At 34.5% G+C, this 14,223-nt stretch overlaps 1 protein-coding gene across 2 annotated transcripts in view; it reads right to left on the bottom strand.

Annotated features, from left to right (window-relative positions):
- LOC121363542 (PARP1 binding protein) overlaps positions 1 to 14,223 on the bottom strand; it is a 38,355-nt gene that overhangs the window by 3,956 nt on the left and 20,176 nt on the right. For both annotated transcript variants that reach the window (XM_041485943.1, XM_041485945.1), the window contains exons 6-8: positions 11,362 to 11,545; positions 7,021 to 7,199; positions 5,756 to 5,837 (exon numbers count right to left, since the gene is read on the bottom strand). In XM_041485943.1, coding sequence (XP_041341877.1) covers positions 5,756 to 5,837; positions 7,021 to 7,199; positions 11,362 to 11,545 — 445 coding nt within the window. The remainder of the gene's footprint in view (positions 1 to 5,755; positions 5,838 to 7,020; positions 7,200 to 11,361; positions 11,546 to 14,223) is intronic.

Here is a 14,223-nt window from a genome sequence, read left to right as displayed (position 1 = left end):
CAGCTCTGGGAGAGAAAAACTGTTGGGAAATCAGTTTTCTAACTGAGTAGCTGCACACAAGTGGCACACAATGAACTCAGTCTTACTCTTCCTTCTTCTGTTCACAAGCAAGTTGGATGTTGCTCTTATTCCCACAAAAAGAAAAGTTCTGCTGCATTTCAGAAAAAAAAAAAAGGTTCACTGTTACCACTCTTTAGCTGGGAGAAAGTAGGAGAGAATTTACAACTGTTTCAGCACAGGTAGGTCAATTGGAAGTCCTAACAAGCAAATAAAGCATTACATTCTCCCACCTTGACATCTGTATCTAGAGAAATGTTTCAGTTGTTCAAGATGCTCATATAAAACATTTGCTTTTATGTGAAATATTAATGGTGCATGCTCTATTTATTTCTAAATGTTAGATTATAATCTGTTCCAGATCTCCTTCCAGCATCTGCATACAGACAGTACTGCCAATATTTAGTCACTAAGAATGTTGAGATTTGGTTTTTATGCACTGGAATGGCATAATGGAATTTGAAAACCTACATCAGTAACAACAAACACATGTTTTTATTTTCTAGCCAAACAACTAAAGTATTATTTGGAAGGGAAAAAGAGATGAAAAGAAAATTTATTTTCTCCATCCTTACCCTTGTCCTTTAAGAAAAAAAAATATTCAAGGTAAGGTTGAAAGAGGAAATGGATAAAGGGAAAGGAGTAAAAAGGGACAAGTAACAAAATAATAAATTATATCTTTGCCAAACAAAGGCATGTTATTAAAAATATCCTGGATATCTCAGGTAGTAGCAAGTTTTTATTGTACTGAAACAATCAATTTTTTTTTTTTTTAGCACGATATTGCACCAGTCTTTTGCTATCCCAAAATAACCTGCTACTGTTTTGAGAACATAAACCCCAAATCACCTCATTCTTGGCTTTCAAACAAAACTCACAGCTATGGACACTAAACAAAGTAGTTTAGGGGTCTTGCAGAAATAAAAAAGGTATTTTCTACACAAATGTGGTTTATCAACTGACACCAAGTCTTTCCTCAGATTTTGTGCTGAACATATAACCTTTTCATTCTCTTTACTTCTCTCCTCTACTAAACTACCAATCAACTGTGGTGTCCTCCATAATTATATTACACTTAGGAAATAAACATTTCTTGCAACAATAGATGAGACTACTACCTGAAGAAGATTGTTTTCTCTATTACTATGACTCTTCTGTTCATAATTACAGTGGGCATACAAGAAAACTCTTGATAACTTCCTGTTAATAGTTTTCCAAGTCACAGTTTATTTGTACTGGAATCACAAATAGGCAAAACAATTCTCTCAAGTAACAGCATTTAGGAACTAAGCTATGAAAAATAACAGCAGTGCATGAAGCTAGATATTAAGTCATTTTATAGAGACATGAAAAAGTCACATGAGAAAGGCAGACCAGGATTTTTGCTTTTTTCTTGGAAGGATTTCTATACACAGTAAAATTACAATGAACTTCAAGCATGCCAAGATTTGTTAGAGTTCTTAAGCCACAAATTCTTCTTAAAACTAGATCTGCAACTATGTTCCCAACTGGAGGGAAATAGTGCCTCATATAGGAAAGGTTGCCTCCCGTTACATTAAGAAAAAAACCACACCAAACTACTGAAAGTCCTTGCAGCTGTTTCAGGGTAAGTCTGCTAACAATGCAGCAGGATTTCTAAAACAATATACCAAAAGACCAAAACAATCTGAACTTTACAAAAAAATATCTGTTACACTCATATATTCCATGCTTACAGCCTAATAACTTTGATTCTTCAGTTCTCAGTTCTGATGTTCTCAGTTCCACTCAATCCCATTAGTTCAGGAACAGGATTTCACCTACAACTTGAAAGTCTGCAGCACAGAACAAAGATGAAAATCTTACTATGCAAAGTTTTTGTTGACTTAAGTTAACCAGCTTAAACAAAGCAGGTTATTGTAACAGCCTGTTCATTCTCCTCTCACACCACTAAGCAGAGCTTTAATAACCCATTGAAATCTACAAAGTAACTAGTAAACAACAGGGTTTCTACTAATTTCACATAAATAGAAATATGATTCAAAAAAGTAGACATAAGGCTGGATGAACCCTTTTCAGATAAAACAACTCTCTCCTGTCCAATTAAGCTTCTTATGTACTTCAATAAAGCAGACAAGTGACATAAGGACAGCTGACAAGAGACATAACTCAATACACATTCCACAGACCTTTCTGAACTAAAGACTCCATCTACAAAACACCATTCACCAGAAGACACTTCACTTAAACAACAGATAAACTAGAAACTAAGTTGGTTCCCAAAGGAAAAACCAAGTTTCGTATTCTCATTCTTACCTACTTCTGCTAGAAGAAATGAAACAATGCAAGATGCTTGTTCCCCCGACTTCTTTCTCATCAAGCAATAAGAGCAACAGCTTTGCTTCCAAACAAATGCTAATATAGTTAGGTGATATTTTTGTGTTTCTTCGAGTATTTAATTAGGGTTGAAAGACAAAAATATGTCTTTGTCATTCACTGTTGCCAGGAATTTATTTTGGCACAATGGAAACATCCACAAGATTTATTTTATTTCTGAACACCAATTCCAGTTCATAGCTACCTGTTTATTTTATCCACTGTCCTTATTTTTAGATACTAAAACACATACTGATGTGCCCTAGGTCTAAATATTATCAATCTGCATTCCTCCACATAATTCCACAGAAGTTGAGAACTCAGATCCTCTTAAAGAAAGAGGGCAAAACAACTTGTTATCTCCTGCTTTTTTTTAAAATTTTATTTTTAATTAAGGTGTTCCCCTTTTTTCTTTCAAAATTTTCCTAAATTTCTTGATTAGATATAGGGACTTAGCATACAACCAAACTAATCACCACTACCATGTTTTTCTTCCCTTCTCAAATATCATGGAAAAGGTAACTTTTATGGGTTAAGTCCTAATGAGACATCCTTAACTTATACTGTAGAATAGCCACCTAACACCTATTAGAGGCAGCATGGTAAAAAGGCACTTGGGGCAGGCTTTTGGAACTAAAGTTACCATCACACATATGGCAAAAAACTTCTCTGAAGGATCACAGATATTGAGAAGAAACGTCATATTGCTACTCCCTTATTCAAAAAAATAAATATCTGGTATCTCCTGAATCAATTGCTAACATGAGTACACTATGCATAACAAAATTTGCAACTGTGAAATTTACAAGCAACCTGTACTCATTTCACCATGTTTGCATGGAATAATAATGCAGACTGACACTCAGTGTATGAAGGTGGTAAATATTACTACAGCACTTGAGATCTCTAGCTATGGAGAAGGAATTCTTTGTGCTATGTACTGTACAGTCAGGACAGAGCAAAATTTATTTCTACCAAGAGACATTACAATCCTAGACAAGAAATATATGGATTCACAGCAAAAGGAACTGAAATTAGACACAGTAATGGGCATTTATCTCAACAAAAAGCACTACTAAGATTTGGGGAGAGGTTGATTTAAAGGTACTGAAAAAGGTTTGAAAGGAGTATAATGAGTTCTGCAGATATCTATAGGAAACCCCTTCAGCCATAAGAAAGAGTGTAAAAGCCAAAAGGGTTCCGCTCAAAATTAATGAATGAACAACAAAGACTGGTACTGCAGGCTGAACATAAGCAAGGACAGAGCAAAGCAGCAAATCAAATAATCAGTAGGTTCAGACAGACTAAAACAAGTAGTTTATATGTACCACAATTTATAGTATCACAATTTAAAGGAACAGGCTGAGATGCAAACAGTAGGATGGCATCTAGTGTCTAATCACTTTGATAACAATCTTTTGAACAGTAATTTCAGTGCAGGAATGGAGGCTATAGTTGCAATTATCTAGTCCAAGAAAAACATACAGCAGAACATAAAAAACTAAAATTAACACTTAGTAAATTACACTTGAGTAGACACAGAGATAGAGAAAAAGATTCCAGAAATGCCATGGAGTAAAGATAAAACATGTACAATACCTTCTTCAGTGTTACAGAAATACACCAGAAAAGACAGACCTACCACCTCAATATCAAGAGCTGGGTATTTACAGGATAGTGTTTAATTAACAGAAGATACCAGTTTTGACAAAAGGGACACTTAGGTCACTCAATCTGTAAATTGTTGATAGCTGAAGTTTTGTTTGTAGATGTATGCAGCCACAAAGGTACAGAAAGAGAAAAGAAGAGAAAGATATGGACTTAGGATATGGAGGAGTAGAAACATGCAAAAGAAACTGCAGAAATTGTTAGAGTGGTAGAGAGGAAAAAAAAAAAAACAAAAATAAAATGAAAGATCAACATTTTAAGAAAGAAGTAGGATTTTATGTGAGAGGGTGGAAATCAAAAATGAATGGCAGAGAAGTGAGTCTTAATTATAAAAGTCATTAGTTGTTCAGCAACAACCATTTTAGTTGATTCATATTTTGGCTTGTTTCTGTCAAAAACATGTCAAGCCAGCAATTGTGACAGGTAATTACTTTTAGATAATTTTTGCACCTTGATATTGAACACAACTGTGTGTATCCAATTACAAAGGTTTCATTAAGATAATGATATATTTCAACATTTTATGCAAACATAATGACACATTTTTGCTATTTGATGAGTAAAGCTGCAATTTAAATATGTTGTTTACATAAAATAAAGCAGATCCTTTACAATTTTTCATAATTTGCCTATAAGTTTTAAACCAAATTTCACCCTAATTAGTGCATGTATCCAAAATGCTCATCATTGACCCAATCCACAAAAAGGACTCAGAATGAAGTTGGAGCTTACTTAAAATGCATGCTGTAAATACTGTCAGTGCTTTTCATTTTGATGTCTTTCTACTTCTTAGACATGCACTATATGTTCAAGTTTATCTAATGTCCAGTGAAAGATATTTTCCATTGTGCTGTTCTAGAACCCGTTGTGATGGCTTAGAACACCTCTTCCTAAGATGCTTATTACATTTGTGTTTTCCACATATTGTCATGACTATGTCTGTAAAAAATATTATGCCACTACTTTTATTCAGCTTTCTGTTGAAATACTGCACAAGACAAGCTCTGCCTTCATCCATAGTCCCAACATTCAAGTTTCCCAATTTTAAGGAAAAATACTATGTAAAATGCAGTGCACTGAAAGACAGCAATTTTTAGCAACATTGTTGTTTTGAATAGAGCCCCTCACAATACCAATGCGCTCTTGTAAAGTTCCATTTCATCTACAAAAAGCAAACATTAGCATCTTTATTTTATTGTTCACAAAGCAATGCTATAGAAATGTCTATATGTAAGATTGTTACAAACAAAAAGCATCAAAAGAAAAAAAGCAATGAAACCATCACTATTACACTTTTTCGATGCTGATTTTATCAGAACTAAAATCAGGTGCCTGTATTCAGTTTTATCCCTGTTTTCAGATAGCTTGGTTTATTTCTATGGTCCTGAAATACACAGATAGGTAAATGAAGAGAGATTAATTCAACTCATCTTCACTAAGAAATCTTCATTAGGAAGTACCTTTAATTTTAAAGCCTCTCTCTTCTGAAGTTTTAGATGTTTCTATTTAGATTACAATACTGCTCTAGTTGGACCAATTTCCGCAGGTTAATCACAATTACATTTCTTTAGGTATGGGATGAAAATTCACCCGGCTGAATTGTAACACTGCTACTATTATTTTATCACAATTATTACAATGCCTCTACAGTTGTATAGAAATTCCTACAGAGTACCTTAATTACTTTTTCATCCATAGATTTCAGAATACGTTGTCTAAGAGGTTTTGGAGAAGAGCCATTGGATCGTGCTGGAGATCTATATTAAAAAGAGGTAAGTATTTAGAACATGTAAAAGCAATTCATTAATAAAAACTGTTGCCACACCAAGTTCCTCAGAAACAGAAAGGCAAATACCTTTACTCTTCAAGCTTTACCTTTTTTTCTACCTTTCTAAGGACCCACGTGTAGTGTGCAACTGAAGAGAGCACAAAGAAAGCAAACCTACAAGTCCAATTTCTGGTACTCATTTTGCAGTGTGTTTCCAATATTGTAGCTCTGCAGACACAGTATTATTATTTGTAAAGCTAGTGATGATCTTCTAAGCCACCATTCTACTTACTGAATAGCATCTGGTTGACATTCAATATAGTTTTCCACATATTTCACACAAAATGTTTCCACTCTCTTACATGTCATTATGTAAGTAGCTAGGAAAAAAATTGATGCCTATAATGAAAAAAAAATCAATGGTGCATATAAAGGGGAATTTTTTGGTCTTGAAATAAGAACTAATCTATGCATTTATAAGTAATTACTTCTGTTTAAGGCCACGGCAGATCAATGTGCATATGAGGACATGTTCTTCAACAATAATTCATTATTTATTTAGCTTATTTTATCTAATTTTTCATAAATAAAATTTTGTTTGTTTAGCTTCTTTATTTTGTTTATTTCTAGTTGTCTACGATGCAAAATGTCTGCCAGCCTTGCAATGGTTCTCCTATTTTAATTGCCAAAATACGTAGCTTCAAAATAGCTTCATCATATTACTGTCTACACTATTGTTCTGGTTCATGAATCCCCTTTGTAACCAATCCTCTTTGTAACCAAATTCTCAGCATCCTGTTTTTTCAACAACTGATGATTCCTCAGGACCAGTGACCAAATAAATCATCACTGCTTCTTCAGTGCATGGATAGGTGAGTTTCCTTGTCGGTGCCCACAGAAATGGGTTTTCAAGTGTCCTTCATAGTTTGCAGTCCAGAAAAGCACTGTATCAAAAAGTATCTTGAAAATACAGAAAATACAAATGAAGACTTAGAAAACTTTTGAAAACTCGAAACTGTTCTCAAATTGCTTTCCCTTTACACCTAATCTCACAACAGACTGCATGTTGGTTATTTGCTCTGTGTAAGTAACTTCAATGCTTTGTTAGACTCAGATCCTTAAAAAAAAGCACAAACAAATTAACACAATAAAAGCAACCTCCTAATACTCACCTGAAGAGTGTCAAAACAGAGGTGATGCCAGACAAATTTAAGCTTTCATTGTCACACAGCAGATCTGCTTTGTTCTGGGTAGGAGGACTGACAGCTTCTTCGTCCAGAAGAACTAGCAAGACCTTTACAGTATCTCTGCCACAATATGCAGTGCCATGATTTATGGAATGCAATTTTGGCTGAAAGTAAATGAAAAAGGAACGTAAAACAGCAAAGTTCAGCAAGCCAGACCAATAGCTCACCTCCAAAATCAATCTACATCAGCACAAGGTGTGAGAATGCCCGCCTTCCCTTTTGCAGTAAGGGGAATTTATGCAGAATTTCTCCATGGGAAAATTTTTCACATCCTAGGTAGTTAGTGGAGTTTAGATCATTGACAGCTACGTGTATACACTGATGAGCAAGTCACACAGAAAAACATATACATCTGTGCTGAAACTGCAGCAGAAAGGAACCTTTTATTTTCTGGTACACAAACACGTTCTGGTGAAGTCCAACCACTCCGACTAACAATCAGCCAAAGCAGTTGGTTAAAAGTGACATTTCCATCAATATTTGACAACGGAGGTATGTGGCACAATTTCCTGTTGTTTGGGTGAATTCCCCACGATCTTCCACAAGAATAAAGAATTCCTTAAAGAAAAAAAAAAACAACCTGCATCTGGAAGTGCTCAATGCAACAGTCAGCAGTACAGATGGAGAAATCCATAGCCACTGTGGGACTTAAAATAACTTGAAAGTTGCTATATTTTTCTTTAAAGGCACTAGGAATTCCACAGCGAAATTTAGGGCTTAATACACAATGGTAGTTATTTAAAAACTATAGGCTCTCTTATTCACCAATACACAGAAACACTGAATACTCTGACTTGATTCTGAAGGGCAAGACAAGCAATGAACTGCATTTATCTAATCAGTTAACTGCTTTTAAACACAGTCTTGAAAAGATCAAATTCTATTTTTCTCTCTATTTGATTACATCAATTAGTGTATGTAGCTTTCAAGAAACCATAGCAACAAATGTCAGTCAGCTACTATAAGTTATAATCAATAGCTAGAAATAGCAATTACAGAAATGGTTGTTACTTGGCTTTACAGAATTGGCCTATTTAAGTACCATTTAATTTCCTCAAAATTTATTCTGAACCTCTTCAGTCATTACATCACCATAACATAGATTTTTTTATTAAATGTCACATGTGCCATTGTGAATTTATCTTAATGAAAGTACAAACTCTGCATCATCTTGACTGATGATACGCAAAGAAAAAAAACCGTTAGAAATAACTTTCAGAAATCTCAAGTATTACAACACCAGAGACTCACTCTCTGTACTAACCATGGACAAAAGTCCAAGGCAAAATAAGAATTCTAGGTAAGATAACAAAGATCTCAGTAAGACAAAAAAAAAAATCATGCTTTATTTATAAGCCTAATCATTAATCAAATTATTTTTTAAATAAAATAGTTATAGCCAGATTCTATTTACAGTAGTAATTTTCTCAGGAAGAAATAAATCATAATTCCTATTAATCACTCATGCAGGCTTCAACACAAAATAGTGCTTCCTGCTGCATAAAGTAGTAACTTCTCCTGGAGCTCTATCTTCTTATAAACTAGGTATTTGCAAGAAAACTGAACAATGATGGAAGAAAACTGCCACTGCCAGGAGAAATGCAAATATTTTTTCTAAGGAAGTTACACTTTTCAGGTACATTTTATGAGGAAGCAGCCTTACCAGGAGCTAGTAGAGGCATAATTTTCACCTCTATACTTAAGATCATATATTAAATTTGCACTCAAAGAAATTATTTCATCTCTTGCACAGGAAAAAAAAAAAGCCTAACATTCTATCAATCCAAAATTTAAACAGAATATAGATAATTTTTTTCTGAACAATTATAGCATCAGGGGGCTTTCTTATTAATTAAAATCAAAAACAAAACCCCCCAAGCTCTATGTAAGAATCAGAAAAAAAGAATTAATCTTTGCTGTCCTGAGATCTTAATAGAAAAATACAGATGCACTAATTTCTAACAGAGATTGAATTAATTTGGAAAACTTATTGGACTTTTTAAATTTTTCTTTCTCTTTTCATTACAAAAGGCAACCTATCCCTCCATATGTTTAGTAACATCCACACCAAATGGTTCCTCCACACCAAGTTCCACTAAAATATGCCATTTAGTATCACTATCTTAGCATTTGTCTAAGCTCCCTTTTCCACTCCTCAGCTCTCTGAATCATATGCTTAAGGATAATTGTTAAAATAGAAATTTGTAACAATCTTCAAAGACTTCACTTGCATCAACAAAAAGAATTCCCCACACCAAAATAACAAACACAATACTGACAAAGGCAAACAATTTTCACACATGCTACCCCTCATCCCTCCACAATTACAAAAAAAGAAGCTTCCTCACACTTAGTCTACTCTCTACCAATGTTCAGTCTACATTTGCCCATTACCTCTCTCACCTACTGTCCTTATCCCTAATTCCTCAGGCCCCACAGAGGACTGTGCTGGCTGACCCTGGTTAGCCGCCAGGTGCTCACCAAGCTGCTCTATCCTTCCTTCCCCTAAACAGAATAGGAAGTGAAAAAATCTCGAAAAAAGCTTATGGGAGTAAGATGAGGACAGATTGTTCACATACAAATCATAGGCAAAAGAGATTTGACTTTATGAAATTAATTTCTTGACATTTAATCATAATGGGATCCCTTTTTCCTTCCTGGACTCAACTTCACTCTCAACTTTTCTACCTCCTTCCCTCAACTGGCACAGGGGGATGGGGAATGAGGATTGCAGCCAGTTCCTAACACTTTGTCCCTTCTGCTGCTTCTTCCTTATGCTCTTCCTCTTCTCCTCTACGTGGAATACCTCCCATGGGATACAGCCCATCATGAACTTCTCCACTGCAGGTTCTCCCCACATCATCAGGACACAACCATCTTTGCCATCTTCTGCCTCAACAAGGATACTGCTAAACATTTCTACAGAGTCATCAGACTATGAACTTCTGGAGAACAGTAAGAAACAAATATTTTGGAAAAGCAATGGTGAATCTCCCTCTCTGAAGAATGACGTTTTAATAAAATGCTTTTACCTGGCTTATAATGATCTACATGATTTTTTAAAACTTTGTTGGTAATACAAGTAGCTAAATAAAGACAGAACTGATGATAGTTATATTTTTCTCTGATGGGAAAGAGAAACAAGTAGAAGGACATGAAAGGGAAACAAGGCAATATACTGAACAAATACTCATAGCAAAATGGGATTAAATACTCATAGGAAAATGAGGATGAAATATATATCCAACATACTCAGTGGAAACACGTTTAAACCAGCTTAACTAGCCAATAGGGTCTGGCTAGTTTTACCTATCTTAAAAACGAAAAAGGATACTGAAGGTTTGATTAAAATGTGTTAAAAATCTTCTGCTACCCTGGCATAAATCCAATGACTTTACAAAACAAAGTATCCTAACAATTCTAAACACAATGAAGGTGTCTAATTTTTTTTAATTTGCTAGAAAAACAAAGTACATTAGATATACATCAACAGTGTAAAATAAAATAATTCAAGTTGGTTGATTTTTTCATCACAAAAAGATTATAATCTAAACAGGAGTAGATTCACAGTACATGAACCATAGATACACATCCTGTATTGTGCCCTCAACACCTGACTTACAGAATTTTAAATATCCTGATTCCTTCCATGAAAACAAAGTCATTGATAGATTCATTAGTGTCTTGAAACACTAAAAGAGAATAAGCTTACACATGATTGTCTGGGGCTTTAATTCCCTTCCCACTCCACATTTTATCATGCTTTAGATTTCTTACATATTTAATATTACTTTGAAGGCCTTACCCTTTGAAATACTTGATGCTGTACTAATTTAAACCTGCGTATTTTAATAAAAAATCACTGATACATGTTCTCAAATCTTAATTCTACTTTCATGAGGTTCTTTTGTTTGGAAATTTATTATACATTTACTGTTTTGAAATCAATGGCACATCTGACACTTCTAAGTATCTACATTTATAATAATTGCACAACAAAATTAAGCTTTGAAGAGTATTTTATTTGCAATTTTAAGGTAAGAAATTTAGTTTATGTAAATCAGTTCTTTGATATCCACAGTGTAATCCTTAAGTATAAGTCTTTTCAACAAGTCTAAAATCACAGCATAAAGGAAATGACTACTTTATACAGCTAGGAAAAAGATTATACTCTATAGATAGTATTTTAAAAGAAACAAATCAGGCAAAAGATTTTTGCTTTCTTATAAAGCTAAATAGTAAAAAGAACAAAAGAAGTCCCATTACCCGTGCTGGACTGACTCCAGTAGTGCTAGCAGTCAAGGATTCCTGTTGTGAATCGATAATATTTTTAATCTTCAAATCCAAGTCTTGTACAGCTTCCTCTACTGCCTGACAGAAAGGATCCCCATTGCTTCGGCCTTTTATCAAATGCATCTTCACTGTTGACAGAATTCGCCCCCCTGCGATTCTGAAAATAGGCACAGGGTCATCTCCACATTAATCTTGGCAACACTTGAGTACACCTATTAATGCTGAACATAGCCAGCCTTCCCTGCTCATCAGAGAGAACAGCTTTGATCTTTTAAATCAAACAGCAGCGTAGACCTATTGTCCAACACAATAGTTTGCTAAAAAAAAAATTATAAGGTTCAGCATTTAGTAATACTCTGAGCTGCAATACAAAACTAATGTCTCCTTAGAGAGCCAAAGAAAGGTACTTTCTTTAAACCTGTATGTACAGTTTAGCTCAAACTGTTATGTGTAAACAAAATTTTTCACTCAAACATGCATTCCTGTTTAATACCCCATTAGATCTGGGTTTTTTGTGCTTTGTGAAGGTGCTTCAAAATCCCAATCTTCTTTCAGTTTTATTTAAATAGACAGTAATTAGACCACATGAACTTCCCTATTAGCTATAAAGGCACACTCCATTAATCTCTTTCTTCGGCACATGTGTCTGACTACATTAAGATTTTGTGAAAAAGAGAATAAGCTCCTTGAGTTAAAAGCTTAAAATTTTTTTTCCAGTACCTAAACAAAGTATGTATGTATGTTTTACCACTGCTTCTTGGGCAAAGAAAATAAAGCATTTAAAGAACCACTCAGCTCTCCTACATAAAAATCCATCCCTTCCCAAAAGCTCTTTTTTTCCTAAATGAGGTTTGCAATTCACATCAGAGCAGAAATGCAGCATCCTGAGCTGTCATTGGCACCTACAGTAGACTTTTTAGTACATTTATGTACATTAGTACATTTATGATGCTGCAAATGACAGTTCTGTCAATACCCCAAAGCAGTGGCTTCATTACTCCAGGTCATATAGCCAAGAGTGACATGACTCAGTTTTTAACTTCCCCCATCCTTACTGGTCTCCTTTATGCTCTTGCCAGCTTGCCCTAGAAGGATAACTTGCTACTGCAAATAAAGATGGATTTTGTACACATTAAATTCTGAAGATAAATCTTAGAATTCCAGTTGGGAGAACCTTCATCAAATGAAACTCTGCATGTCTACATTCATATAAAATACAAAATAATTGGGCAGAACTAGATAAGAATAGGAATTAAGTCAGAGGAAAAATAGTTGTTTCTATTGTTTCCACTTAAAATACATGGAGGGAACTGGGCCAGAGACCTTACTGTTTTGGTTTTTTCTGGCTGAAGAAGACTCCTCTAAATAGCTTGAAAAACCTGACATTAACGTGAAACTTTGCAGGGGGGATTGTTGATGGGTTTTTTTAAACAGAAAAAAACCAAATATTTCCACACAATTCTCAACTTCAGCTTTTACAGACTAAAGATTATACAATTCACATTAGATTTGCAGGCTTCATTAAACAGAAAAACTTTGCTTTGAAGAAATTTAAGCACAGTGTATGCACTTGGCCAAAAGAAAAATCACCATGTCCAGTGTCTCTGTAGACAGGTCAAGAACCATCAAGACCCATTGGAAATGACAGTTTAAAAAAAATATAAAAAAACTATTGTATCACTTCTCTAAATCCCACAACTCAATCTAACCACACAAGAATGAAAAGTTCAAAGGGAGGGGAAAAAAAATCCAAGTTGTCAAGAGGTACAGGGAGAGAAATGTTGAAGAAGAGCTCCGTTTCAGAGATGCATATAGGAACTGCAGCCAAGTCTCCTGATGATTCTTGCCAGACTGACCTGCTTTCCTCAATCCTAAACTTATATTTTCCAAAATCATATCCTCAAATGAGAAAAGTATTGTATTAAATGAGAACTAAACCTAGAACTCCAAGACAAATGGGCAGGTGAAGGGATTGACTAGAATTCCCTGTGAAAACCAGGTTCAGTTATTTCTGTCTACAGAGATGTTGACTAGAATTCCCTGTGAAAACCAGGTTCAGTTATTTCTGTCTACAGAGATGTTGAACTTACTTGTAAATAAGCAATAAATTTATCATTTCCACACATTTAACATATATACCCATATGTATGCTGAAAGAAAATATTATTATACAACTAGTACTGGGCACTAGCACAGTTAATTAACATAAGCATGCCCTTAATTTAAATGCTTTGCTCTGCATGTAACTCAATTATAGATTCATAGATTTTCAATGGGAAAAAATAACAAACCTTTCACAAAAATATTTTCTGTTTATTTTTTTGCCTCTACTGCCCAATGCCAACTAAAGATATTTGCTAGTAGAAATACAGTTCATTTAATCTCCTCTTCTCCCCATATTCCTTCATTTCCAGGAAAGAGCTCCAGTCTCCTATCAGATATACAGAGTACTAACTGGAGCAAGGAAAAGTTTATTTATACTTCAACTAGAATTTAGATCGACAGGCCAAGACATAAAATGCTGATTCAATGTGTGTGGACTAGCACTGAAATGCCCTGCCACAGCTTATGCCATTTTACACCAGAACATAAGCTGTGTTGTGTCATTAGGCATATATATATTTATGTGCATATATATATCTCCATATATATAAAAATATAAAATGCCAAATCTAATTATTAGATCCATTTCTAGTGAGGCTCAAAAAGATTAACTACAAGCATGATGATAAAAGGGAAATGTAGTAAAAAAGCACCTGGGGTGTTTAGGGTTTTGTTTATTTTACAAAGATGACACCCTATTACAGATTGCTCTGATATTACTCTTTCATAGAA

Source organism: Pyrgilauda ruficollis, unplaced genomic scaffold (assembly GCF_017590135.1).
Source record: "Pyrgilauda ruficollis isolate IOZ18807 unplaced genomic scaffold, ASM1759013v1 scaffold73, whole genome shotgun sequence".
In the NCBI taxonomy this organism is placed as follows: Eukaryota; Metazoa; Chordata; class Aves; order Passeriformes; family Passeridae; genus Pyrgilauda; species Pyrgilauda ruficollis.
Note: the sequence above shows the minus strand (reverse complement) of the source record. Positions and strands in the feature narration are given on the sequence as shown.